Below are 25,550 nucleotides of genomic sequence, written 5' to 3' on the forward strand. Positions count from 1 at the left end.
CTATGGCCTTAAAGCACGGTCATCTCGCAGGTGCATTGCTGAAGGAACACAAGTCGTCATTGACCAAACCCATTTATCCACTACTTAAGATTTACAATACTAAGGTTATTACCTCTGTAACCTATGGCGCGGAGCTATGGGGTTTCGATGATCTGAGGCCGCTAGCCTTGGTGCAGAATAAATTTGTGCGAAAGGTAATTGGTTTACCATCAAGTACCCCTTTGCAGCCGATCGTCTACTACCTAGGTTGCAGTAGACTGGCTGAGGTTGCCAAATTTCGTCCAATTGCCTACTGGCGCAGATTATGGACTACCCCCAAGTTATTGAACTATACTTCCACCTTAAAAGATGTATGGGTGGCTGACACTTCATGTAAAATTAAGTGGTTGCACAATATTAAAACAACGCTGATTGGAATGGGAGTTCGACACCTGTGGGATGACCCAGAGGGTCAACAATTCCCTTCAAAAAAAGAATTGAAAGGTCTTTATTGGACCATGGTGGAGAGGAACAGTCTACTTACTCCAGACAGACGCCTATACTTTCAATTCCGGGTAGGTTTGTTACCCGTAAATACATTCACATGTAAATGGCATATAGAAAATGACTGTATGTGCAAGCTGTGTGTAGAGGGTGAGGAGACGTATCCGCATATTTTATTTGTTTGCCCAGCGTATCGGGCACCACGGAGAAAATGGTTGCAGCCACTATGTAGAAATATGGGTGTTAGGAGTAGCGCTATTGCCATGAGAATTTTATTAACCAATACAGAAGTACTGTGCGTATTAGCAGTTGCTAAATTCCTAAGTTGGATGTGTCTAAAAAAAAATGTTAAAGGTAAATATGCCCATCAAAAACAATGGTTGTATAGGAAGATAAAAGATATAGTAACGGACAGGTTAATATTTTGTTGCGTGCACCCTATTGCATAGATGGTGGGTTGCTCTCTGTAACATGCTGGGGTTCTCTTTTTCCCTTTTATATATCCCAACTTAATATACATTGCTGCATGAATTTGTATATACTTGCCATTTACTCAATCTGGATAATTGTGCTTATTAATGATTATACATCCTTAGGTTTTAAAACTAGTTAGGAGTACGGACCCTTATCGGAAATCAGTTTTATGCTTTTTTTAACTAATATGACTTTTTTTATCTTTTTAACAGAATAATATATGCTTTTTATATATTTTATATCTAATCAAGATTGTCACCTTCCAATGGCTGGGTTGAGTGTTTCTATTGTAAATGTCTTTTATGATCTTAAGTGATCGAAATAAAGATTACATGAATGTTTTGTGCCTTTCACCTGTACTAAACCCTGTGTGTGCTCTCTGAATAGTGAGCCATTTTGTTACTGGAGTGCCTCAATGTAAACTATGCTGTAACCAAAGACGTGATACCTGAAAGAACGGTGTTAAAGAAGACCTGGGCATGCTGTGTGTTGTTCATTCACTCTCAGACCAATTGCTCTCCCACGTTGGCATTTGGCTTTCTCCGGTACATCATCCTTGGTTTAGACTAAGCCACTTTCTGGGGATTGGTGTAAATTGTTGCCTGTACTTGTTGGGCAACGCTTGCAAAACCTGACAACCCTTTTCTCATAAAAAAATTACTGCATAAAAATAGAAGGTCCGCAATGATTTCCCATCTTTTCAACATATACATGACACCACTATTAAACGTTATGAACAGTTTTGAACTTGCATTCTGGAATGTCTTGAATGCTAAATAGATCATTTCCAAATCACCTGTACTGCTCAAATTAGAAAACCCTAAGAAGATAACAAAATTAAAGCTCAACACGTGCCTTGTAGATGTAGATCAATGGATGACATGAAATCACCTCAAGTTAAATGCTTCAGAAACCGAAATACTGACCTGAAGAGAAAAGGAAATTTATTATCCAGTATCTTTCTGGCCAGGGGAACTGGGACCTCTTCCAAAATAGCTAAAGATTTACAAAATCTTGGAATTATTTGTGCCTCAAGTCGGAAAGCTGAACCAATCAACATTATGCAAATGAAAACCCTTAAATGGCATCTATTCCACTGCTTAAATTTCCTCAAACAATGAAGCTAGCAACATCACTTTCACCTCTGCCTTGGCATTGCACTCTCAACCATGAGAAAGTTGCAAAAAATGCAGAATTCAGCAGTAATACTACTTCTACATTAAATATAAGAACTCATATCTCTCGGGTCCTGAAGGCTGTACACTGGTTAGTAATTGCAAGACGATCCTCATCAGTCTAATATGCATCACTCACAGAGTAATAAATTGATAAAACCCGATTTCTTAGATCAAAAAGCACCAAACATTCCCATGCAGGCAACTTACGTTCCAGGCTGCCACCACATTTAATAACTCCTTCCGACAGGATAAAAGCTATTGGTGGCACTACTTTGTACGTTCAAGCCACCATACTATGGGATTCCCTGCCTGCAAAGATTAGAGCCTCTGACAGCCACTTTGCAGGTCAAGAGAATGTTTCAGACCTGGTTATACCCACAATGATCCATCTGAGAATCCATACGATCTTATTCACAAAAGTGAATGCCATCATAAATTCTAGCTTCCCTACCTAGTGACAGATGCCCCCTACAGAAAACTCTAAGATCAAAGTATAATCAAATCAACACAGTCCCTTCACAAACACTCCATTACTAATGTCACTGGAGCCAGTTCTCCTACAAACATGCCACATAAGCATCAGTTTCAAACAAATACATAAGAGAATGATCAATGCAAATCATAGAGATGATCCACTCTCCCACATCTTACCTTTCAAACCTATAGGGCCAGGTACAGGACATTCACAATAAATAGAGAAAAGCATGTGGCACTAGAGGGCGCCAGGCAAGATGGCCGCACTTTAGTGCTGCTCCGCCCGGCTGAGTCCTAATCCGTCCATTAGCCGCCCGAAATCTTTGCATTGGGGCTAGCCGCTGACTGCCCTGCAACGCAAGCACAACCTGCAGCGGATGAAGTGAGCTGCGTTGTTCTGGAGCCATTACGAGTGCTGCTACTTGTGACTTTGAGGAGCAGCTGGCATGCAGCAACATGGTGGCCTCCGCGTCCTGATTGTATTCGCCCCGCCGCCTCGCCTAGCTGCGTGTAGCTCTGCTGGCGGATCGACAAACACTACTGGTTGGCTACTATTGTGTGTGGGAAACTGAGCCCGATTCCTGGTGACGCCCTGTGAGCGGGGGTAGAGGAGACCTCTCGGCACGCCAACTACAACAGCCGGGACCGGCCACGGGGTTCACCGCCATCCGCCCCGTATCTGAGCAGCCTGACAGAGCTCGTGGCTGGAACTGTGCGCCCCGCCCTGGGCGGTCCTTCGCTGCCTGCTTGAGTGTCGGGTCCTGGGGCCGCTGAGCTCTTGAGGGCCTGTGGAATTCCGGCCTGCTTTCGCTGCACTTATCGATGCAGACTTGCTGAGTGCCCGAGCTGTGAACTGGACGAGCTCTGGATGCTTTGAGCCTTACACTGTGCGAGACGACAGGTGCCGACAGTGGGTCACGGTGAGTGAGGAGCGACTGGGCACCTGGCCCTTAGCTGCCGCAGTGGGTGAGGGCCTGAGAGTTAGGCCGCGCTCTGCAAGCTGCAGCCTGTGTGTGCAGTGCGGTGCGGGGCGCTCTGTATTGGCGAGAGTTGGTGTGATCCTGCGCAGTGACTGAGCTGGGACCTGGCATACCCTGACACATTCCTTCTGTCCTCTATGCTTCTCCTCAAATTTGTACTTCCAGGCCCCACCTGTGTCATAAGTGGTGACCTACTACTTACCCCCGGGGCAATCTACGTGGGTCACAACCTTTGGTCACAGATCAGTTGCAGCTGGTCCAGGGTTCAGTGGCAGTTGTGGACTGTGCATTTAGCTTCCTTTCACTATTATTCTGTTAGCATTGGCCGGGGTTGTCAACCTATACTGCCCCTGAACCTCAGTGACAGTTACCTGGGTGTGTTTACTTGGGACTGGTGTACCGCAGTCCCCCTGCTTCACTTGTAGCCCCCGTATGGTGGTCGTGAATTGCCGGGCTCAACACGCCTACTGCTCCTTGGATCTGCTGGTTACTGTTGGTATACGTCAGGGTTCGGTCGGTTGGGGAGACCAGCCCACCTTTGCCTTGTTCTCTGCCACCATGGGGAACACTGACAAAACGCAGCCTCGCCTCACGTTTGAGGCACATAAATCTGCCAAGCCGCCACAACGTGCGGCCTCAGACTCCGAGGCTGATGTCCCTGGGGAGGGCCCCTCTAAGCTGGAATCCACCTTGCCTGCCATGCAGAGCCTCCAATCCATCAAAGGGACCATGGTGGCAGTGAATCACAGACTGGACCATATGTCCTCCCAACTTGAGAAGCAAAATGCAAGGATGGGTGAAATCGAACAACGAGTCTCCACAAACGAGCATGGCTTAAGCGAGGTGACGGGCAAAGCTCTCCCCATGGAGAAGGTGTTGGCACTTATTCAAGTGAAGAACGAGGATTTGGAGGCCGGATCCTGCCGCAACAATATTCGCATCACGGGCCTACCGGAGTCCACCAACACGGACAGAATGGAGACTTTTATTGAATCCCTGATCAAGGATATATTCGGTCCTGACAACTTATCTCCTATGTTCACAGTGGAGCGGGCGATGAGTAACAGTGATGTTGTACCTCGGTCTGCTCTATAGATGTGTCACTGTCGGGCATACATGACGTGTCTGGGCTCATCATGCTGGGTTTCTCCACTCGCATTGTTGCCTGGTTAAACCATGATGACTATTGCCTGTCGCTTGTTAATGTACTGTTTGTATGCTGAATGCTCACTCTAATCTGTTGCAGGACTCGATTCCGACGGGGGTGGTGGGTTCCGCCCCAAGTGCTGATCCCCTGGCGGGGTCATGTCTCTAGTTCCCGAATAGCGTCATGGTTCTCTCCCCCCTGGTCTGGCACTAGGAACCTTGAGATGGGTGGGGGGTTGTTCCCGCCTTACCGCGCCTTCCTGATTACCCGCGCACCTATGACGGCCTCTTTAGGAGCTGAATTTCGCATCTCCAACTGTTTCACCACTAGGGATAGCTACACTACCCGCTTATATTGCAATTCTTGATCACATAGTCCAGCTGCCTTGCAGGGACAGTGCTACACTTTAGATAAAACATGTTGATGCAATGTTTGTAGAGATTTACCTGTAACTCTTTGCATATTTCTCTTTCTAGATCAACCACCTCCTGTCACGTAGGAGGTTCGTAACACTCTGGTGGACCCCCATGGGTGCTCCCCAAAAACAGTTCTGGATCTGTTGTTCTCCTTGTTGGGGACTGTTAATGCCGGGGGGATGGCTTTAGCAAGTTTGGGTCGTTAAAGTGGGAGGGGGGTTGTGGTGGGTGGGTTAGGGAGGTTAGTGGGCACTTTTTTCTTGTACTTTTCTTGTACCTCTTCGGTCTGATACCAGCGTTATCTCTCACCATGCTAAATACATCTGACTCAGCAATTCCATGGGCAGTAACATAAAGTTCCTTACCTGGAATGTGCGTGGCCTGAATAGTCCTAAGAAGATACGGTCAGTGCTAGTGCAGTTAGACAAATTGGACGTTCAGGTGGCATTTTTGCAAGAGACGCATCTTACACAGCAATCGGAAAAGAACGTCAGTGTTTGCTGGGCTGAGGGTGGCCTCTTCATACTCCTCTTACACTCAGGGAGTGATGATCTTGGTGAAAAGAGGTGTCCCTTTTACTCTGCTCCACACTGAAACGGATACACAGAGCAGGGTCCATGGTCTCCTTGGGGGGATAGGAGTCCTTTCAGTGAATGTCTACGGCCAAAATGTTGACGACCCCTCCTTTTTTACAGATGTTTGGCGCTGCATTTCAAAATATCCTTTGGTTGAATTGCTTTGGGGCGGCGACTTTAATGTCTGCTTAGATGGACAACTGGACAGACAAGGAGTTGGTGTGACGCGGCATAGCCATGCATCTGAGGTGTTACTGGGTCTTTTAGATGCAGGGGCTGTACAGGACATTTGGCGCATCCGGCACATGGGAACCCGCGAAAGCACATTTATATCTACGGTGCATGGCACATGGTCCCGCTTGGACTATTGGCTCCTTTCCGAGTTAGCATGCTCATGAGTTGTGGATGTTCGCCACCTGGCCAAAACATTATCGGATCACTCCCCCGTGGTTCTCGAGATGTGTGCTCCCACTTGTGAGAGCTCCCCATTTCAATGGTGCCTGCAGCCCTCCTCACTTACGGATCAGGTGTTCAGGTGCACGGTGGGCACAGCCATTAGTGATTTTTTTAAAGAAAATGCTGGTTCAGTGGACAGCCTTGGGACCCTGTGGGAGGCATTTAAAGTAACTATCAGGGGTATCTGCATGGGAGCGCAGGCGGGGGTTCTAAAAGACTTACGGCGTTGGATGCATAAACTAGCTACGATATTTCTGCTTTAGAGCGCGAATATGCCCAAAACCCAGCCTCATCTATACTAGCTAGCATACGAGAGCTGGTAACGGAATATAACGACACAGCGGATCAGGAGCTAGCGCATAGGTCGCGGTGCTTTACTGCGCATTACTATGGGGAGGGGAGCCACCCCAGTCACTCGCTTGCTCAGAAGCTGACTGTGCCACGGACTCAGGACTACATCACGGAAATGCTGGACACTGGGGGAATGGCACACTACACCTCCCCTGAAATCAGTGAGGTGGTGTTGGACTTCTACTCCAACCTTTATGGAGAGCGGGGGCATGTGTCGGCTACTGACATCAATGATTACTTAGATGATGTCGCATTAGGCTGGCTTTCTCTTAATCAACACGAATACCCTACTAAGCCCTTTGACGTGGAAGAAGTCAAGATGGCTATTAAGTCGCTGGCCACTTGCAAGGCTGCGGGCCTGGATGGAAACCCTAGTGAATTTTATAAGGCTTTCGCTGACGATCTGGCACCCAGGCTCTTGGATGTTTTTGCACCCTCCCCCCTTCGCTAAAAGAGGCCCTTCTGGTTATGCTCCTTAAGCCAGACAAGCCCGCTAATCGGTGTGATTCCTACCGCCTCTCCATCATAAACATGGACGCCAAAATTTTGGCAAAATGATTGCCAGTCAGCTTCAACCCCACATCCCTAACCTGGTCCTCCCGGATTGGTCGGGATTTGTTCCTGCCCGATCTATGGGGCACAATTTGCGCACGGTCTTCTCCACCCTACATTACTTTGAGGCCGATTTTCAAGCGGTTGCTGTGTTACTCAATGCAGCAAAAGCTTTTGATTCCCTGCAGTGGGAGTTTATGTTCACCGTCCAACTCCGAATGGGGCTACCCCCCTTTTTCTTCAAGTGGAAACACCTCTTATATGAGGCACCGGCAGCGCGTGTCCGTGTTAACGGTTGGGTATCTACTGCGTTCGCTATTCGGCGTGGCACCCAGCAGGGCTGCCCCCTATCGCCGATGCTTTTTCCACTGGCTCTGGAGCCATTGGCCTGCAAGCTCCCCAACGCCATGCACCAGCAGCACTACGATTTCGACAACGCCCATAAGTAGTCTCGCTGAACACCGATGATATGCTTCTGTATGTCAGGGAACCTGCGTCATTTCTCCCAGAACTGCTTCGCAAATATATCAAATTCGAACGCTACTCTGGGCTCGGCATAAACTGGGCAAAATCAACAGTGTTCCCCCTCACAGCTGGTACGCGATGCGTGGAACTGGACTTCCCACTCACATGGTCAACTGACCCAGTAAAGTATCCAGGGATATGGCTTCACAGGGACCCCAAGGTAGTTATTTTGGAAAATTATGGCTGGGTCCTAGTCCAAATCACAGAACGTGCAAAGAAATGGGCCAAACTCCCGCTTTCCTTAGCGGACCGCATCTCAGTAGTTAAAATGAAAATTTTGCCCAAACTTCTTTATTTGTTTATTAATATTCCCATTCGTCTTAATCTTGCGTTGTTCAACTCACTTCAATCAGCACTGCTCTCCTTCGTGTGTGGCGGCAATAAGGCCCGCTGCAGCTGGGAGGTGTTGGTATTACCGTTTGAGAGGGGAGGCTTTGAAGCCCCTAACATGCGCTTCTATTACCTTTGTGCATAGGCCCAGTTTGCTCAGTACTGGTTCTAAACACAACGTTTCCAGCCGCATGTAGCTATTGAAGCTGACGCAATCCACCCAATGGCCCTGGCTGTGACCGCCTTGTCTGGTGGGAGTGGTGGACCAAGAACTGAAATCAACCCTGCACTTTGCATGGCATGGGCGTGGAAGTCGCTGGCGACGAGTGCACAATTGTACTATCTCTACGCCCCAAGGCCACAGCTTTCAGCGTCCCCCGGAAATCTCTGCTGCCAAAGAGCTGGCTGCCCTTAAGGCGTTGAGCGCAGTGAGAATAACTCAATTGTGGGACCTTTATAAACAAGGCCAGTTCAGATCGCTTTCTGGCATACAGGGTGGTAAGGACCGAGGGTTTATGCTCGGGTTCACATATGTGCGCCTAAGGCAGGCTATACGTTCCATTTATCCCGATTACCCAGCAGAACCCCAGCCATTGTTAGCACTGCAAGCGGTGTTAGCGGGTGCGGATCGCACAGGCCTGATCATGAAATTGGATACGGCGTCTCTCAGGGAAAGAGAACAACTTGACTCCCCTTCATATAATAAATGGGTGGCCCTACTGGGAACCTCATTGTCGCCGGAGATGTGGAGGTTTTGCTGTGTTCTCACTGGTCGGCTAACAGCAAATTGTAACCTCCGCATCATCAATTTTAAATATCTGCACAAGCTGTATTATACCCCGATCCAATTGATGCGGTTTGGTCTTCGGGAGAGCTCCTGCTGTGTTTGTTGTGGACAGGTGGATGCGCACTTCTTGCATCTCGCATGGATCTGCAAGGGTATATACAGTTTCTGGGGAAAAATTACAGGCCTGCTCACAAGGGTGGTGTTGGAGGCTGTGCAATGTACTCCTGAGGTTTGCCTGCTAGGGTGGATTAAGAATCTAAAGCCCTGTAATCGTAGACTAGTGGCGGTCTCTACCTTATTGGCCAAAAGAGCAGTGACACAGTGCAGGGGCTCAAGACTCACCACAACTCTGAATAAGTGGGTCCGGGACCTGCTGTATTGTAAAGAGCTACTTGAGACCTATGCTGAGTAATTGCCTGAAACTTCCCGCCCTAAAGACTTTTGGGCTCCGCTTACTGTGTATCTACTTACAAATCCTGTTGTATAATAGTAGTTGCAATCTGATGCTCTTGCTGTGTTAATTCTTGGGACTGCCATTTGCTGTAATACTGCTGTATGTGATGAGATGCTCAGTTGGGGTTATGTTTTTCTTCTCTCAGTGCCTTAGAGTTTACGGGTTGGAGGGTGGTGGGATTTTTGGGGTTTGTTATATTGTACTATGGATATAAAAAACGCTTGTACCATTATCACCTCTTGATGCCTGCATTGGCCTCTTGTGTGAGGACCTGCTATGTTTTATGCAAGCTGATTAATAACCACATTTAGAAGAAAAAGAGACAAGCACAATGTTGAAAAGAATAGAAATAATGTTCGCTATTTGTGTAACCTATCAGAGAATAAACTGTTCAACACCATCGCCGGCCAACGAGAACTACCAAAGATGCAGAGACATATAGCATTTACCCACATGGGACAACTAACAAACCCTTCTTTCAACAGTTTTGTCATCCTATATCAAAAGCCTCCTGCCCTCATATTTCTAAACCCCTGCCTGAAAATGGACCTTGAATTAAATCCATTGATTTTTCTCTCTATTTTTTTTCTGTCGAATACAATTCTCCTTTCCCTCCATCTGTCTTCTTCTGTACTATATTGCTGCAAAATGGCTACACTTCTCCTCATCATAAACTCTCCTTCTGTGTAACCATTTCTTGCAATTTTACAGCATCTGGCTTATTTGAGCCTATCTAGCTACCCCACTTTCCATTTGCATGAATTCACACTAATGATCACACCCAAGTCCTAATAACTTAAGCTATCACAAAGAAACTGGAGAGAATGTATAGAACAGTTTCATAAGAGCACAATACTAACCCCAATATTCTCTATAATCAACAATAACCAACAATAACTAATAACAACTGGATTGACGTCTAACTTTGGGTTTCAAAGTAGCATGCTACCGATAACAAAGTGTTTCAATGCCTCACCAATTCCAATGCAATGCAGTACACCAAAAAGTATTACCAGAGGCACGTGAAACTGGAGACTACAAAAGAAATCTGGAACAGGGAAATACAAAAGCTACAGAAAATAATTCTGGTTAGGGATTTTATAAAAGACTTGAAACAATATTAGCAGCCAAGAAGTTTGGAGCGGAATCTGATGCATTAGGAGAAAAGTCGCAAGAAGGAGTAGCAGCCGATGCAACTCCCTTTAATTCATTCATTCATTGTCTTCTCTTCCTTTCATTCTCCATTAGAAAACACCTACTATGGACTTGCCACATGAACAGCAAGGGAACATTTAAGAGAGGCATACATTTAGTATTGCTTTAACTCAGTGTTACTTCCTACTCTCTTTGTGACTATATTTTTGCCAGGAGTCACCATTTATTTGATTATATTGTGGAAATTATTTATGGTTTATGATGGTTATAAAGGGCTGCAAGAGATTTTCTGTTCCACCTAAGTATGTTCTGCCACACCCTCAATTATGAAATCCACAACTATTCAGTTTTCGTTTCATCCACGTTCCAAAAAAATCCACGTAATCCACAATTATTAGCTTTTGGATTTAGAATTAGAAGGCAAACTGTATTTGTCCTTATAAAGGTAAAGAGGCTAACAAATCTTCTTTTTCTATACTAGGTTCTTCAAAGCAACATGATTTTCTGTGAGAGTTGTGGCTAATACAATCCCCCTTACAACTTTCTTGCCTGGGCATACCCAAAGGATTTGTTGGCTTCGCCATTAAAAGTTATGAATGGCTAAAACTTGGACACCAAAGGATAGTACTCAAAGATGAGCTGACCTTCTTTAACTGGACACTTGCCAGCATTATTAATGGAAGTGACAGAGCGAAAGTTCACCTTTTTTAATAGCTGTGAAAATCTAAGAGACCTAGGCTAGGAAACAAAATCAGGTTGAAAGTCTTCTTTTCCACCATTGAGTAAAACAGATGCTGTGATGTCCATGTACACATATACTAGTGAGAGGAACTCAACGGATACATTGAACTGCGCTCTCCAAAATATGATGAAAAAAATAGGTTTGCGCATATTACCTTATTGGGAGTAAAATATCGCTCTCTAGAAAAAAATACCTTCACACAATGTTAGGGTTTTCATATCATCATCACATGAGAGCATGTGAATTCTACCTACCAAGACACTCGCACATCTCCCAAAAGAGCGTTATAATTGGCAGCATGTGAGCCACTGAGGTGCTTTGAAGCTTTGAGGACTTTACCAGCATCCACCACTTTTAACAAGCATTGGCAAAGCCAATAGGTCTCAACAATGCCCGAGCTATTGGCGTTGTCAATGTGACTGTCTTTTAGCCATGTTGTTTAGGAGCACATCTGCTGTTCAGCATGACTGAAAGTCACTGAAAGCCCAGAATTCCAGGATGTTGAGGCGACACCGAGTCTCTTCGACCCCCATGTTGAGTTTATTGTCCTGCCCCCAAACACAAAAGAGCGTTATGAAGTGGCCTGCACGGGCTGCATCATAGCGCTGTTTTCAGTGACTATCAGTCATGCTGAACAGGAGATACGCTGCTAGGCAACATGCCTAAAAGACATTCACATTGACTAAGCCAGTGCATGGGGCAATGCTGAGCTCCATTGGCTTTGCCAATGCTTGTTTGGTGTTGACGGGGTCTTGCTGAACAAATGTGGAAGTGATAGTGAGAAGCAGTTGAGGAGCTTTAAAGTGAAGCTAGGATTTGGCGTAACCGCCAGAGCTGCGGACAGGGGAACTGGGGAACCAGGTTCGAATCTTGGGTCAGCTGAACAGTTTGTGATTCTGGGCAAATCACTTACGCTTCCCCCTGCATACGGCAATGTATGTGTTATTGTGTAATGTAACTGGTGAGCACTTAAAGCACTCCTATACCATCGGCTGGTGGTGGCACCATGGCAAGATGGAGGACGGATCAAGGCCCCAATACCATCAGATCATGCAAAAAAAAAATAACAAAAGCAGCAGCGATGTGGAAGATAGAGAGATGGTTCAAGCAGGGAAGCAGGAGGGGATGGGGAGATGGGCAAGCAATGATGGGAGAGGGTGGGAGGAAGCAACAATGAAGGGTTAAAAAGCACCTTAATTGAAGCAGGATCAGTGATAAAAATGAATGTGTCCTTGTGGAATGTACCTGGTGAGCTCTTAAAGCGCTCCAATACCATCGGCTCATGTTCACACTATGGTAAAACAGAGAATGGAGGAGGAGCTCCAATACCATCAAAACATGCAAACAAAATAAACATGTGCTGTTCATGTTTTAGAAGCTTTTTAAGAAATGCATTTATTTATGTACATGAATATGTCTTTAGTGGTGTGCGTACAAGCGAGACTACGGCAAGATAGAGGACGGAACAACTGCTCTAATACCATTGGAACATAAAAATACATTAAAAATAAAATCAGCAGTGGTGCGGAAGGTTATGGGGAGAAGGGTCAAGCAGAGAAGCAGGAGGAGTTGGGGAGATGGGCAAGCAACAACAGGAGAGGGCAGGAGGAAGCAACAATGAAGGGGTGAAGAAAATACCTAATTGAAGCAGGATCACCGACAAAAATGAATGTGTTATTGTGGAATATTACTGGTGAGCACTTAAAGCACTCCAATACCATTGACTTGTGTTCGCGCTATGGCAAGATGGAGGACTCCAATACCATCAGATCGTGCAAATAAAACAAAATAGTGAAATTTTTGTTTTAACCACTTGCTAAGAAGTGCATGAATGCATTTTAGTGGTATGTGTGTATGTGTACAAGGGAGAAGGCCTGAAAACACAAATACTCTTAATTAGTACTTGAAAACAAATACAAAATAGCTGGGTAAACCGGGAGCAGTTTAAGGAGTCATGCGTTATTGGAGGGCCAAGCACAAGAAGAAGGCATGACGCCTGCATGCCATTACAAATGGCATCAAAGAAAATGAGACCCTTGGCTTAACATCCTTGATTTTGGGCAAATCACTTAATCTCGCCGTGCCTACAAAAATGAATGTGTCCTTGTGTAAAGTAACAGGTACTAATGTACAGCACTCCAATTCCTTCAGGAGGTGTTGGCACTATATAAAACAGCACACAAAAAAGTAACTGGTGTTAATGTAAAGCGCTCCAATACCTGTGGGTGGTGCTGATGCTATATAATACTGAATAATAAAAAGTAACCTGTGCTTATTGAAAACCACTGCAATACCTTCGGGTGGTGTTGGTGCTACATAAAACTACACACAAAAAAACAAATGTGAAAAGCAGATCAAGGGAGTAGTGGGTTTGGGGAAGGAAGGGATCTGGGGAAGAGGGGATCTGTGCAATGGTAGGTCAGCGTGGGCAAGCAGCGATGAGTGTGAGGTTGACAGACAACCAACAGCAAATGCAGGCTGCCACAGGGAGATTGAGTGATTTGCCTAAGTTTACTGTGTCCTTGTAAAAGTAATTGGGGTACATGTATTGTTCTATATAAAATTGCCCACAAAAATGTGAAAACCAGAGTCAGGGGAGGAGGAGATCTGTGCAATGGAGTTCAGCTGGGAAAACAGCAATGGGCAGAAGGTGGACGGGAAACCAACAGAAAATGGGGGATGCCACGGAGAGAGAAAGGGATTGGGCCGTAATCACAAAATGTGGAACTGAGGCCGAGGAAAGGGAGAACATGTGGCGTCCTCTTCGGAGAGGATGTGGCATAAGGGCCACAGCTGCTGACTATGGATATGAGAAACTGAGTTCAAGTTTGGGTATCAAATTACCATCCTTGATTCTGGGCAAATCACTTAATCTCCCCTTGCCTACAAAAATGAATGTGTTCTTGTGTAAAGTCACTGGTGCTAATGTAAAGTGCTCCTATACCTTCGGGTGGTGTTGGCGCTATATAAAACTGCTCAAAAACAACAAAAAGAATCACAGCGTTAGGCTGGTTTACATTAGTGAACATGAGGAAATACACTGGCAACCACATTAAAAGAACTACTTTTGCCATGGACACCGAGGGGCAGGAAGACGTTGATGACATCAAGACTCCTTTCAAGAGAATTCAAGTTACGCAACAATGGCGCAGGGAAACAATTTATCGGTGAATGCAGAAAAAGTAAGAAAGTGTTCTCACGGGAGAAATTTGAGGTAATAAAGTCCCACTGTATGAAATTAGAAGATTAGATAGAGTCTCTTGCAGATAAGGCATTTCCGAAGGTAAGTAACTTAGGGGCATATTATCAAGAAACGGCGTTAAGATTATTGCCGCTTTAGCGGCAGAAAACTGCCGCTAAAGCGGCGATAATGGGCTTGATAATATGCCCTTGAGAATTCCCATAGAAGCCCATGTTCTGGTGTCAACATGGGCTTCTATTGGAATACTCTGCGGCATACTATCAAGCCCATTATGGCCGCCTAGCGGCAGTTTTCTGCCGCTAAAGCGGCGATAATTTTAACGCCGTGCTTGATAATATGCCCCTTAATCTATACTGTAGTACTGTCTGGTTTACTATCCGATTTACGAGCTAGAAAGGCATCATAGTAAATTGATACATGCATTACTTTGAATGTGTTTCTATTTGTGCCTACTAACCAAGGGCCATATTATCAAGGAACGGCGATAACATTATCACCGCTTTAGCGGCAGGAAACTGCCGCTAAAGCGGCGATAATGGGCTTGATAATATGCCCTTGTGAATTCCCATAGAAGCCCAGGTTCTGGTGTGAACCTGGGCTTCTATGGGAATTCACAAGGGCCTATTATCAAGCCCTTCATCGCCGCTTTAGCAGCAGTTTGCTGCCGCTAAAGCGGCGATAATGTTATCGCCGTTCCTTGATAATATGGCCCCAAGTACTGATATTCCATAGCATGCCAAATGAATCTTACCCTGCCCCAAAAATGTTTAAATAAGAGCAACCAATATTTTGCAAAACACAGAAATACTAGTTTGGGCTTGTTATTTACATGGTATAAGAGATAGTGCAGATGAGGTTACCACCTTAGACAGTACTCATGGTTGCCTGTCATTCGAATTTTAAAGAGGAAGGTGCTGGTTATGGCTAAAAATGTAGCGAATTTGTTAACACAGCACATCACAATAAGATAACACACAGCATAATAACAACACAAATCAAAAACATAGCCGGGCACAGCACAAAGAAGCTGTCCAAATAGAATGCTATAGACCAATCAGATTACAAAACAACAATACCTCAATGTAATAATAAGTCACAAAGAGGCACAAAAATGACATAACAGATCATTACAACAAATTGTAACACATTTTCACAGTCTAATCACACATTACTACCTCCACAAATGCGTTATCATTATATATTGGTAAACTGTGTTTTCACCTGATGACCTGTAATACTGCCATTCAACAAATGTTTGTGGTCTGGACCTATGTGTTTGGTAAATACTCTTGATAGGCAAGCAGAAGGTGCTTTTTAGAGAGTTATAGTTTGATAATTGTGAACTCCGAATAAGAATATTTTAGTGATCTGCTTATAAATCTATGTATAGATATATATTATTGAAATAAAAAAACAGCATTTTTATATGATCTTTGCAGATGTCGAATTAGTCGCATACTGGAGTTTCCTTATGGTAATGCACTGCTAATCGGAGTCGGTGGCAGTGGAAAACAAAGCTTGTGCCGGTTGGCAGCTTTCCTAAGCTCCCTGGAGGTTTTTCAAATATCTCTTCGCAAAGGGTATGCAATTCATGATCTTAGGGTAAGCACATCATGATTTTCAAAATTCCAGAGTATGCATTTTAGAAACAATGTGCTTGATGTATGTAAATTGCGTCTGTTATTGATGAGAAACATGGTAGGCTGTTTCTTTTTTGATGGGCAACAGATCATTGTTGGGTTTTTTGTTGTATATTTTTATTGAGAAGTATATGTCAATATATAAACAATACGTAAAAAAATGAATTAAACAATAAATCAAATTATGGCCACACAGTAAAATACTAAGAAATGTTAAGTTCTCAGATTTATAAATAGAAAGAAATAATACAGATCACAATAGATACAATATCGGAGCTATTTTTCAGAAGGCATCCAGCTGCGAATTAGATCTTAGAAAGAAGACCTGAAAAGCAAACATGGAAGAAAGAAATAGGGCGGCGGACAAGGGAGGAGATGAAGTAGATATTATGCACTATATTTTAAACCATATGGTATACATAGTTAGAAGATAGTACAGATAATATCCTGCAAATACAGAAATATTACATTTCAAATGGAGATATCCCTGCTGATTCAACAATGTTCCATAGGTGGACAGTAAGTAGATCATCATTGTTAATTAAATTAAAATTCTGTGCTTGCCAGAAAAAAAGTAGTTTTCTTTGCTTTTCTTTTTATTAAAAGACGAGGAAAAATCAACATGCAGCCTTTATTCCCCTTCAACTCTCAAACCCCAATCTACTAAGGGAGACTTTTTATTTTTCACCCTATTCTGCATACTTTAGTTTATTTGGACACTAAGGGCCTGATTACGATGGTGGTCGGATGAGCGTCCAACCGCCATCGCTGCGGGAATTGAACCGCCTGACATGTAGTCGGTAGTTCCACCCACCAAATTACTAAGCAACCACCATGTAGGTGGTTGGAAAAATGCCTTTTTCCATTGCAGCTTATGCTGCAGCCCGGAAAAGGACTGCAGCACAAGCCTCAATGTAAAAAGGCCTTTGGCAAACATTCATGCACCGTGTGCCATGCACCATGTGGTACCTGGATGTTTGGATGGCACCACATGTGCCGCCCTGAACGCATAGCAGAGGCCCATAGGAGACAGGGTCCCTTCTAGGGTCCCCCAAAGGCCCTTTCAGCCTACCTTTCCATGGCGGTCAGACCGCCTTGTAATGGCAGAGAGAAAGGTAATCGTAATACTTACGAGGGTGTCTCCGCAGGCACCGCCCCCATTGTAGGGATTATGGTCCAACCAACGCCCCGACGGGCTCATTGAGCCTGTCAGAGACGTTGGTCGGTCCCTCAGTCCACTGCGCTCTGACCAACTGCGTCATATTGCGGTGGTTGGACCACTGTCCTGGCTGTCGAGCAGACTGCCATCAACTGCCTAAAGGTGGAGGTCCGCCCGACATCCTAATTGAGCCATTAGAGTACATGTGATTATGAGTGGTAAAAACAATTGAAACAGGTTACTTACCTTTAACAATAGTTTTACAGTTTGACATTCATCTACTTTCATATTTGACCCTCCCAGCTCTATGGTGAAGGAGTGCATAAGTGAAAAAAAATAAAAAAAATGGATTTGGTTTGGAAACAGACCTTGATGATTTCTTGAATAAAAATTCAACTTCAGATCATAATAATCTCACTAGCTTTTAGTATATATCTTTGTTACTTTTTGGCCAAGCTGATAGAAATGGAAGACTAGCGCTCCACATTTATTAATAACAACATTCTTAACACTGCCCAAACAGGGCATAGGCAGGGGTTGTTTTAGCCTTACCCTCGACATGCATTGGATGATTCTGGATCAGGGATATGTTGTCTCTTTGCAGCCTCTGACACTGTACCACATACTATTCTTCTGTCAGAGTTTGGAATTCATTGAAAGGGCTCTTGAGTGGCTCTCCTCTTTTCTGACTTTTTCGGTCTGTACACTGCTCACCTGGTTGCACTGATTCAATTTTTCAGCCTCTCTTTCAAAGCCTATGCGAACAACACGTAGATAATTCTGCACACACCGGACTATCAGAAGACTAATCATGCCTATTTTTTAAATTGTCTTTCTGCTGTGGAATATTGAACTACTTGAAAGTAACTCATCCTGAGTTCTGCCAAGACAGAAGAACTAGTCTCACTGTATAGTTTTATGATTGGAGGCCACCCGACCTTGATACCTTCCCTTGCCAGTGAACACTATATGATATTTATGATTTCTTTTGATTAGTGTATGTCCCTTTCTGTTCATGTTAAAACATCTCTGTCAACTGTTCCTTTAGTTTCAGAACATTGAAATAAAACGTTCCTCTCTTGCCTTTGTGATGCCAGTTTACAGTAGACCAGGTAGTCATTTATTTATCCCTCGAGTATCCCTGGTCTACTGTAACGCATTGGCTTCAATTATGACTGCCCCAGCCCTGCATGTGCTTATTATCAGACTTGTTAAAATCTGATGCCCTGTGGTTTGTAATAATTATTATCTATAATGGTATGTTATGTTATGTTATAGTGTATTTATAACGCGCACAAATACTCAAGAGTGTCCTGGCGCGCACTCAAGAGTTAAACCCTTCAAAATGGGGCATAACATGCTTTCCACATGAAAATGCACATGTCCCAGTATAATCTTGTATTTTTCCCATGGAAATATTGATGGATTTGACTAGCCGATATGAACCTGTGGAAAATATTGGGGGTGTGATCTTTATCACACCTGGTAATTACCAGGTACAGTGAACTTCACAGTACTTACAACTTCAATATCTGTGCTCAAGGGTCGGAAGTATCTGACCAACTTGCAATCAGTGCCATGTGTTTACGTCTTTATTGAACAATTATTTACAAATAATCCAAATGTTGTGTCTCAGATACTGCTTGACCTCCCTCTCCAGGCATTCACTATGATTAATGAATTATTTAATAAACTGCAGTTATAAAGCACTGGAATTATGTACTTTTAGAGAAAAGAAGAAGAGCTACCAATGGAAAATAGTGCTGAAAAGAAAGGTTTTTTAGGCTTTACAGAATGTCTACTGTCAGAAGTTAGGGGCAAATTCATTTGGAAGGGGTGACCACCAGCAATTTAATAAACCCAATTTTGTTAGGTCAAAAGACAGTTCAGTAACGGGAGGCAGTCCAAGAGTTTTGTGTGTTATTTTTAAACTAAGAAACACAGAACAATAAAATTGGCAAACTAATTCAGAAAAATAGAGAAAACATTATTGAGCAAAAAACATGAACGTCAATAAAAAAGGATAACTGGAACACTGGCTACAAGATTTTAAAGTTTTAGGTAAAAAAACTCCTAGAAAAAGTCAAGAACCATTGCAAAAATAATAGTTTGCTGTTGACTGAGTCATAGGTGGAATTTCAAGCTGACAAGAAGGAGCGGAAGTTGAATGCACCATGGATTGTCCTGGTCAAAATATTTGCCATCTAGTTTCGTCTCTGAAATGGAAGTCATAATCTTCCAACATGACAAGGTACAAGGCTGTAGTCGATGAGAGTTCCTTGAAGTCTGATACATCATCATTGAGCTCCCACTGAAGCTATTCGTTTTGGTGCCAAAACCTCTGAGTGGGACAGAGACGGATTTTGTGGCCACTGAGTCTGCTTTGTCCATCGGATAGATTTACTGTATTGCCCCGGTTCAAGGTTGTACTATTCGAGTCATTAATCTTTTTGGAAGTCAGAATCCTCCAGTGAGGCAAGGCTAGAAACTTTAGCGAGTCAGGGCTTCATAAAGCCAGATACCTTTACCACAAGGTCCTGCTGAACCTGTTTTCAGTGCAGCAAAAAGATCACAATAGAATGAACCAGGTTTTGTTGCTACCCAGGGTGTGACCACCCTGGGCAAGCCTTAGCACCTTGTTCCTTGTCCTCTGGAAGTGGAAAACTTTCTTCCAACTGCTGCAAAAGTTCCAACTATTCAGTCCTGCAGCCACTAACTGCTCAAAGTACGCTTCTAGGTACCGGTATCTCTTCAGCTAGGTCTCCTAGAGTGTCCAGTCCCATATGATCTGCTGGGCCTTCTTTGAGTAAGAAGTACTTCTACTTTTTGTGTCCCTGAGACAGGCAAACAGGAGGTCAACAGCTTGGCTCTTGGAGATCAGGTTGAGTCCTTAGGTGCAGTCAGGAGTCAAAAGACCATTTGTAAGTCCTCTTCTTCCAGCAGGCGTCTTCTTCCTTGTTGTTCAAGTTGGCCTTCCTAGGTCCAGGAATGTTCTGAGGAGGTGATGGTTAGTTTGTCATATTTAGCCTTTGTACTAGCCAGTTATTGGAGAAATTATGCAGCTCATTCCTGGCTATTTTTTCGCCGTTCCCCACCTCCTTTTGCAGCATTACCTGTTTGTACAACCATAAAATGATCAAGTAAATCCTGCTTCAATATAGCAGAACTCTTTTGCTACCTAACAGATCTGTCTTCTGCTCTTAATCCACTCCTCTATTTTGATGAGCTCTCCTTACAGGTGACAGGGTCCAAACTGGTTATAACCCCACTGCACCCTGGTTGTCTAGCAGGGTCCTGGAGAAGAATGGAATAATCCCACCCTGACATCTCCAAGTGTATTCCAGTTTTGGAATTGTAATGAGTGGCAGAAATAGGTTCAGCCAGTTCTGGTTCAGGCAGCCTAAAGTACATTTCCACTCAAGTTCGTAAACATCTGATTATAAAATTAAATCAGATTTTGAACAGTAATTATGAAATAACTTTTAATGACTTCATTAATATTTACCCAGACAGAAATTAAACTACATTGTTTAATCAAACCCAGGTCTGTCCTATTGAACTTATGCAGTGGAATGGATTTTAAGCCAGTTTATTTATAATTTGTCATCCTGCCTTGTGGGCTTACAAGGTTTACTTTAGCTGTGAAGATTTAATATATAAAAATAGGTTTGCTACATGGTGAAGGCACTTTTCCAGTGTTACTGCATACATTTAAACTGTAGCTCAGCCAGAGCACAGTGTTGACAGCCAGATATAGGTGTAAAAATGCACAGCAGCCCATATATTATATTTAACTCCCCTGCCATTGATGCCTTTTTGTGCCATCTACTATGATCTTAATGAAACTTAATTTTACCAATACCTTTTTAAGAGCACAGCACATGCACTGTGTCACTGAATAAGTGTCATACTCCTAATACCATCAAAAACAAATTCCAGATGAAGTGATTGCCAATTGAAAAGCAAACGGCATTCAAGAACCTTTTCGTATGCCACAAAGCACTTATTGCCCGATTACAACATCGCCGTCCCACTCCCACACCGCCAAAACTGTGTGAGCACCACCCACCAGATTACAAGTTTTCTGATGTCTGGCAGGCATTCTTTGGCAGTCCCACAGCAGTGCCTCTGAAAATGGGCACCACAATGGGAGCGCCATAGGCAGTTCAAGCATGGCATGGACCTGGAAGTCCATGCCGTTTGGAGCTGGGGGTGCATGCACACAGGGGGGGCACATGCATCAACATGCATGGAGCAAGGAGGACCCTGTAGGGCCAGGAGTTACATGGATTAATAAGTCACCCCTAAGGTAGGCCCTGGACAGCCCCAGGGCAGGGTGCAGTGTATTTAAAAAGTAGGACATGTACTTTAAGTTTTACATGTCCAAGTAGTGAAAAACTCTTAAATATGTGTTCACTACTGCAAGGCTTGTCTCTCCTATAGGATAACATTGGGATTACCTTATTACATTTTATAAGTGTTATTTCCTCTTGGGAATAGATGGGATCCCCAAGTTTGGTGTCGGTGGAATCCCAATTTAAAATCTCAATTTACGGTGGTTAGATTTTAAATTGTCATCATGAAAATGCCACTTTTTGAAAGTTTGCATCTTCTTATTTTATCATTTTGGTGCCTTCTGCCGGTCTCTGAATACACGTCAGGTTATTGACAGAATGCATTAACTCAAACTTCTATCCAAATTTCAGATGCCTTGAGCCCTATTCATGAAGAGAGTAGTAGATTTGTACCTACAGATTTACTTGTATTTGTGGATTCAGATTTACTGCTTTTTTAATTCATCCGTTCCTATATTGGAATAAGAATGGAAAGCTGTACCTGGCACAGGTTTCATTGCCATTCCCTTGGGAATCACTTGATTACAAGCCTCTGTTTCTATTTTCTCTGTACGGAGTTCTCTATGGTGCAGAACTCAGTACAAAAGGAATGGATTCTCTTGTGCAATTGCACTTTTGTGAATGTGTTTCTTCTTAGTGGGGAAATTATAAACAGTTCTATAAATTATGTAGATGAGACCTACTAACAGTCAGCTCATCATTGGATAGGTCTCCGGGGAAAAAAATGAAAGACCATATACTTTAGAAATGTTTTGGTGTACATTGATAAGGATCAATGAATCTCCGGATTTAGGTCTGTCATAGTGGAAAGTACTAATAGAGGTCCTCTGTCAGTTATCACAGAAACCTGTATGTTATTGCTGACTATGTTAGATGGTGTTCCTGAATCTTTAATCTCTTGACCACCCACTGAGTAATTTCCTGTATTAACCATACCATAAGCAATTTGCACAACACTTTGGACATGTCTAGAGGTTTTGGGGCTTAACTGGTGTTGATATTGTTTCTGTGAGCCATGAGACCGAAGAAGTTGTTTAGAAATCAAGGGGATATAAGGAGTATTATCATCAAAACTCTCAGTAATGCCCAGAAATGCTTGCAAATTTATGAAAAGGAATAATGTAAATAACCCAGCTATTAGACATGTTCCCTTTCTGGAGCTTCATGGGAGGGTTTGAAATGGCCCGCTAAACCAAATAAACAATTTAATGGTACACAATTTATGGACCTCGAAAGGATGAAATGCTAAGTTGTCCTGCTTGATTTTGCGCTCTTGACCGTCTTGACTCTCACAAGTCTCTCATTGAATCATCTTGCTTGTTATTTACTGTAATCTTCTGATTGTAGTACTTGGGGAAGCAACTTAAGGCATTGAGGTATTCATTAAATGATTGTTTAACCTAAATGCATTTGTCTATAGACTTGTTCATTCTCTATAAGTTCAAGCGAGGACAGCAATTTAGATATTTGGAAGCTATGGTTCATAAATCAAGGCTTTGATGAGTTACTTTATTGATAAATAATGTTAGTTATCAAGAAATTTGATGTTTTCTTGAGAATGGCCCTGTAAAAAAACAAAAATGCTTCCTAATTGACATATACTAGAAATAGTTTGCAGTCATTGCATTTGTAATTGGTTTTGTTGAGCCCACTTTCAATGCAGAGACACCATGACGCAGATCTCTTGAGAAAATCAAGTCAAGCCTAACTCCTTGGCTTGTTGTTAGACTGGAACCAGCCAAGCCTTCTGGGGATTCCTCAACTTCAGAGCTTATGACTAGGGGGAGCTGGTTCCATTTAATGGTGGCAGCGATGAAAGAGAATGCCACCCATGCTGAATAAAATGCTTTTCAAGACTTGATTTTAGAGAAAGCCAAGTGAATGTAGTACAGGGACTTAAATACAGTTTATTGCTGAATGGGCAGCGACTTTGAGAGGCAAGGTGACATATGGTCACATTTAGATGGTCCGAATGCCATAAGGGCCACAGTGTTTCAAATTAGGTGTAAACAGAATAGAGCCAATAAGGGGCTCCAAGCAAAGTGCAATGCGATAATAATGCAACCAGATAATGGTGTTCATAATCTACAGCTTAAGTGGAAAAGAAAGAGAATAAAATATATCATTTTCAAAACCTGTAGACTGATGATACAAGAAATAACTATTGCACAATATGTGCAGTAAGTGTCAACTCAGCATCAAACCTGATGTGGAGGCTTTTCACACAAGATGCTGGTTTTGGGGGCACAACTTGCTAAGTGGGTCCACAGGAAAGTTGTCAAAATGTAGTAGCCACAAAGGGGCAATAATCTTAGTCTTGTCACTATTTAATTTAAATTGGTTTCAAGCCATCCATTTTTAACAGATTGTAAACACCTGGTAAGTTTTCTGCAATGCTGTTTAAATTGGCTCTGATCTTCAGAACAATGTGTGTGCTGTTGGGGTAAATGAAGGACTGTAGCCAAATGACTGGATCAAGAAAGCCAATGGAAAGATATAAAGATTAAATAATAAAAGAGTAAGGATTGATCCCATTAGTACACCACTGAATATCCATCACAGGGTAGATGAAAAGCAAGATAAAGCAATTCTGTTTGTGCAGGAAGTTAGAAAATTGTAAAACCAAAGTCGAGCCACTGATACTAAAGTCTCCCAACTGTGAGATCAAAACCTGGTGAGTGACGGTGTCAAAGAGTGTGGACAGATATAATACCATGAGGGCACTGCAGTACGCATATTGTAGGTTTGTCTAAGTTCATGTAGGTTTTCAGAACCCCTTTGAGAGGCCCACAGAGCACACAGGGGCTACTGGGCCCAACCGCGGTGATTGGACCTTTCAAACCTATTGTCTTGAGGCCCGACCTACCGTGGATCCCCCTCAACTAGGCCAAGTACCCCTTGTGGAATTGATTCTGTGGTATCTGTGGTCGAGCAGTCAAGACACCCTTGAGTAGATATAGGTCAGTGCGCACGACTCATAACTCAAACTGCAGAACAAATAATAGATCAATGTCCAGCCAAATACTTGCTTTTACAAGAAAAAATTACATTTTCTTACGCCACACACGCAAAGAGATGCAACACTCAAAGGTAACAGCACAATCCCCCTTGAGGTCACGGCTTAAGTAGTTGTGAGGCAAACCTCTGTCCCTCCCTCCTTCATGTAGCATGTTAAAGGTTATTCCCTGTTCATTTGTGGCCGCATCAGAGAATGCAAACTATTAGGCCGTACTCTTCAGGATTTTAGTCAAAAGTGTCTATGGTGCTGCATCACCTTCAGCTGCAAATCCCTCTGGGCCACAAAGGCCTTAGTTCAAGTCTTATTGACTTCTGCAGAACAGAAGCGTTCGGAGTTACAGTGGGTGCTCTCAGCGCAGGCACTCATAAGATCAGATCCTGCTTGGAGAAGCCTGGCTGCTCGTAGTACATGCTGCAGAGTCAGGTCCTCACCCAGCAGAAAGACTAGCAGGCCTTGGCTCCCAGTCCTGGTCACAGGCAGAAGGCTTGCGAGCTCCCCCTTTTCACACAGCCCATCTGCCTTATTGGCAGATGAAACATTTTTGGGGAATTAACTCCACCTTCTTAAAATCCTTTTCCAGACAACAAATGTGATTTAGGGTCTGGGTCTTTCACGTTTTATGTTGGAGTTCAGCTTCTTTTGAAATGGCATTTCTCCTTTTTATCTTCCGTCATGAAAGATGTCTGTCAAAGCATGCATGACTGAGAAGCTGATTTTCCGCAACACAATTCATGGGAATGACCAGAGTTCACACCTAGATGTCAGCCACAGTGAAATGTGAATCAAAAGCTTAATCCCAGATCCCCATCCCTACTCTTTTTGATTCCCATATCAGCCCTAACACTCTTCCTGAGATGTGTCCAGACCCCTCTCCTTCCAATCTATCACTGAATCAAAGAGCAGTCATTTGAAATGTAAAGGGAGCCTCTTCCTTATCCCTCCAGTGTGCCCCCACCGAGCTTACAGAAATGCAGCAATACACAAATCCGCCTAGGGGGACTCCTCTCCCGCACATGTCTTCATCCCAAAATGCAGCCTTGGGTAGTCCAAATAATGTGCCATTGCAGGAATGCTCACTTAGTGTACATTCATAGCA

At 43.5% G+C, this 25,550-nt stretch overlaps 1 protein-coding gene across 1 annotated transcript in view; it reads left to right on the top strand.

Moving 5' to 3' along the window:
- LOC146861181 (dynein axonemal heavy chain 11-like) overlaps window positions 1–25,550 on the top strand; it is a 2,741,463-nt gene that overhangs the window by 1,358,320 nt on the left and 1,357,593 nt on the right. The window contains exon 44 of the mRNA XM_085646213.1: window positions 15,721–15,883. Coding sequence (XP_085502339.1) covers window positions 15,721–15,883 — 163 coding nt within the window. The remainder of the gene's footprint in view (window positions 1–15,720; window positions 15,884–25,550) is intronic.

This window comes from Triturus cristatus, chromosome 3_1, assembly GCF_964204655.1.
Source record: "Triturus cristatus chromosome 3_1, aTriCri1.1, whole genome shotgun sequence".
NCBI classification, from domain to species: Eukaryota; Metazoa; Chordata; class Amphibia; order Caudata; family Salamandridae; genus Triturus; species Triturus cristatus.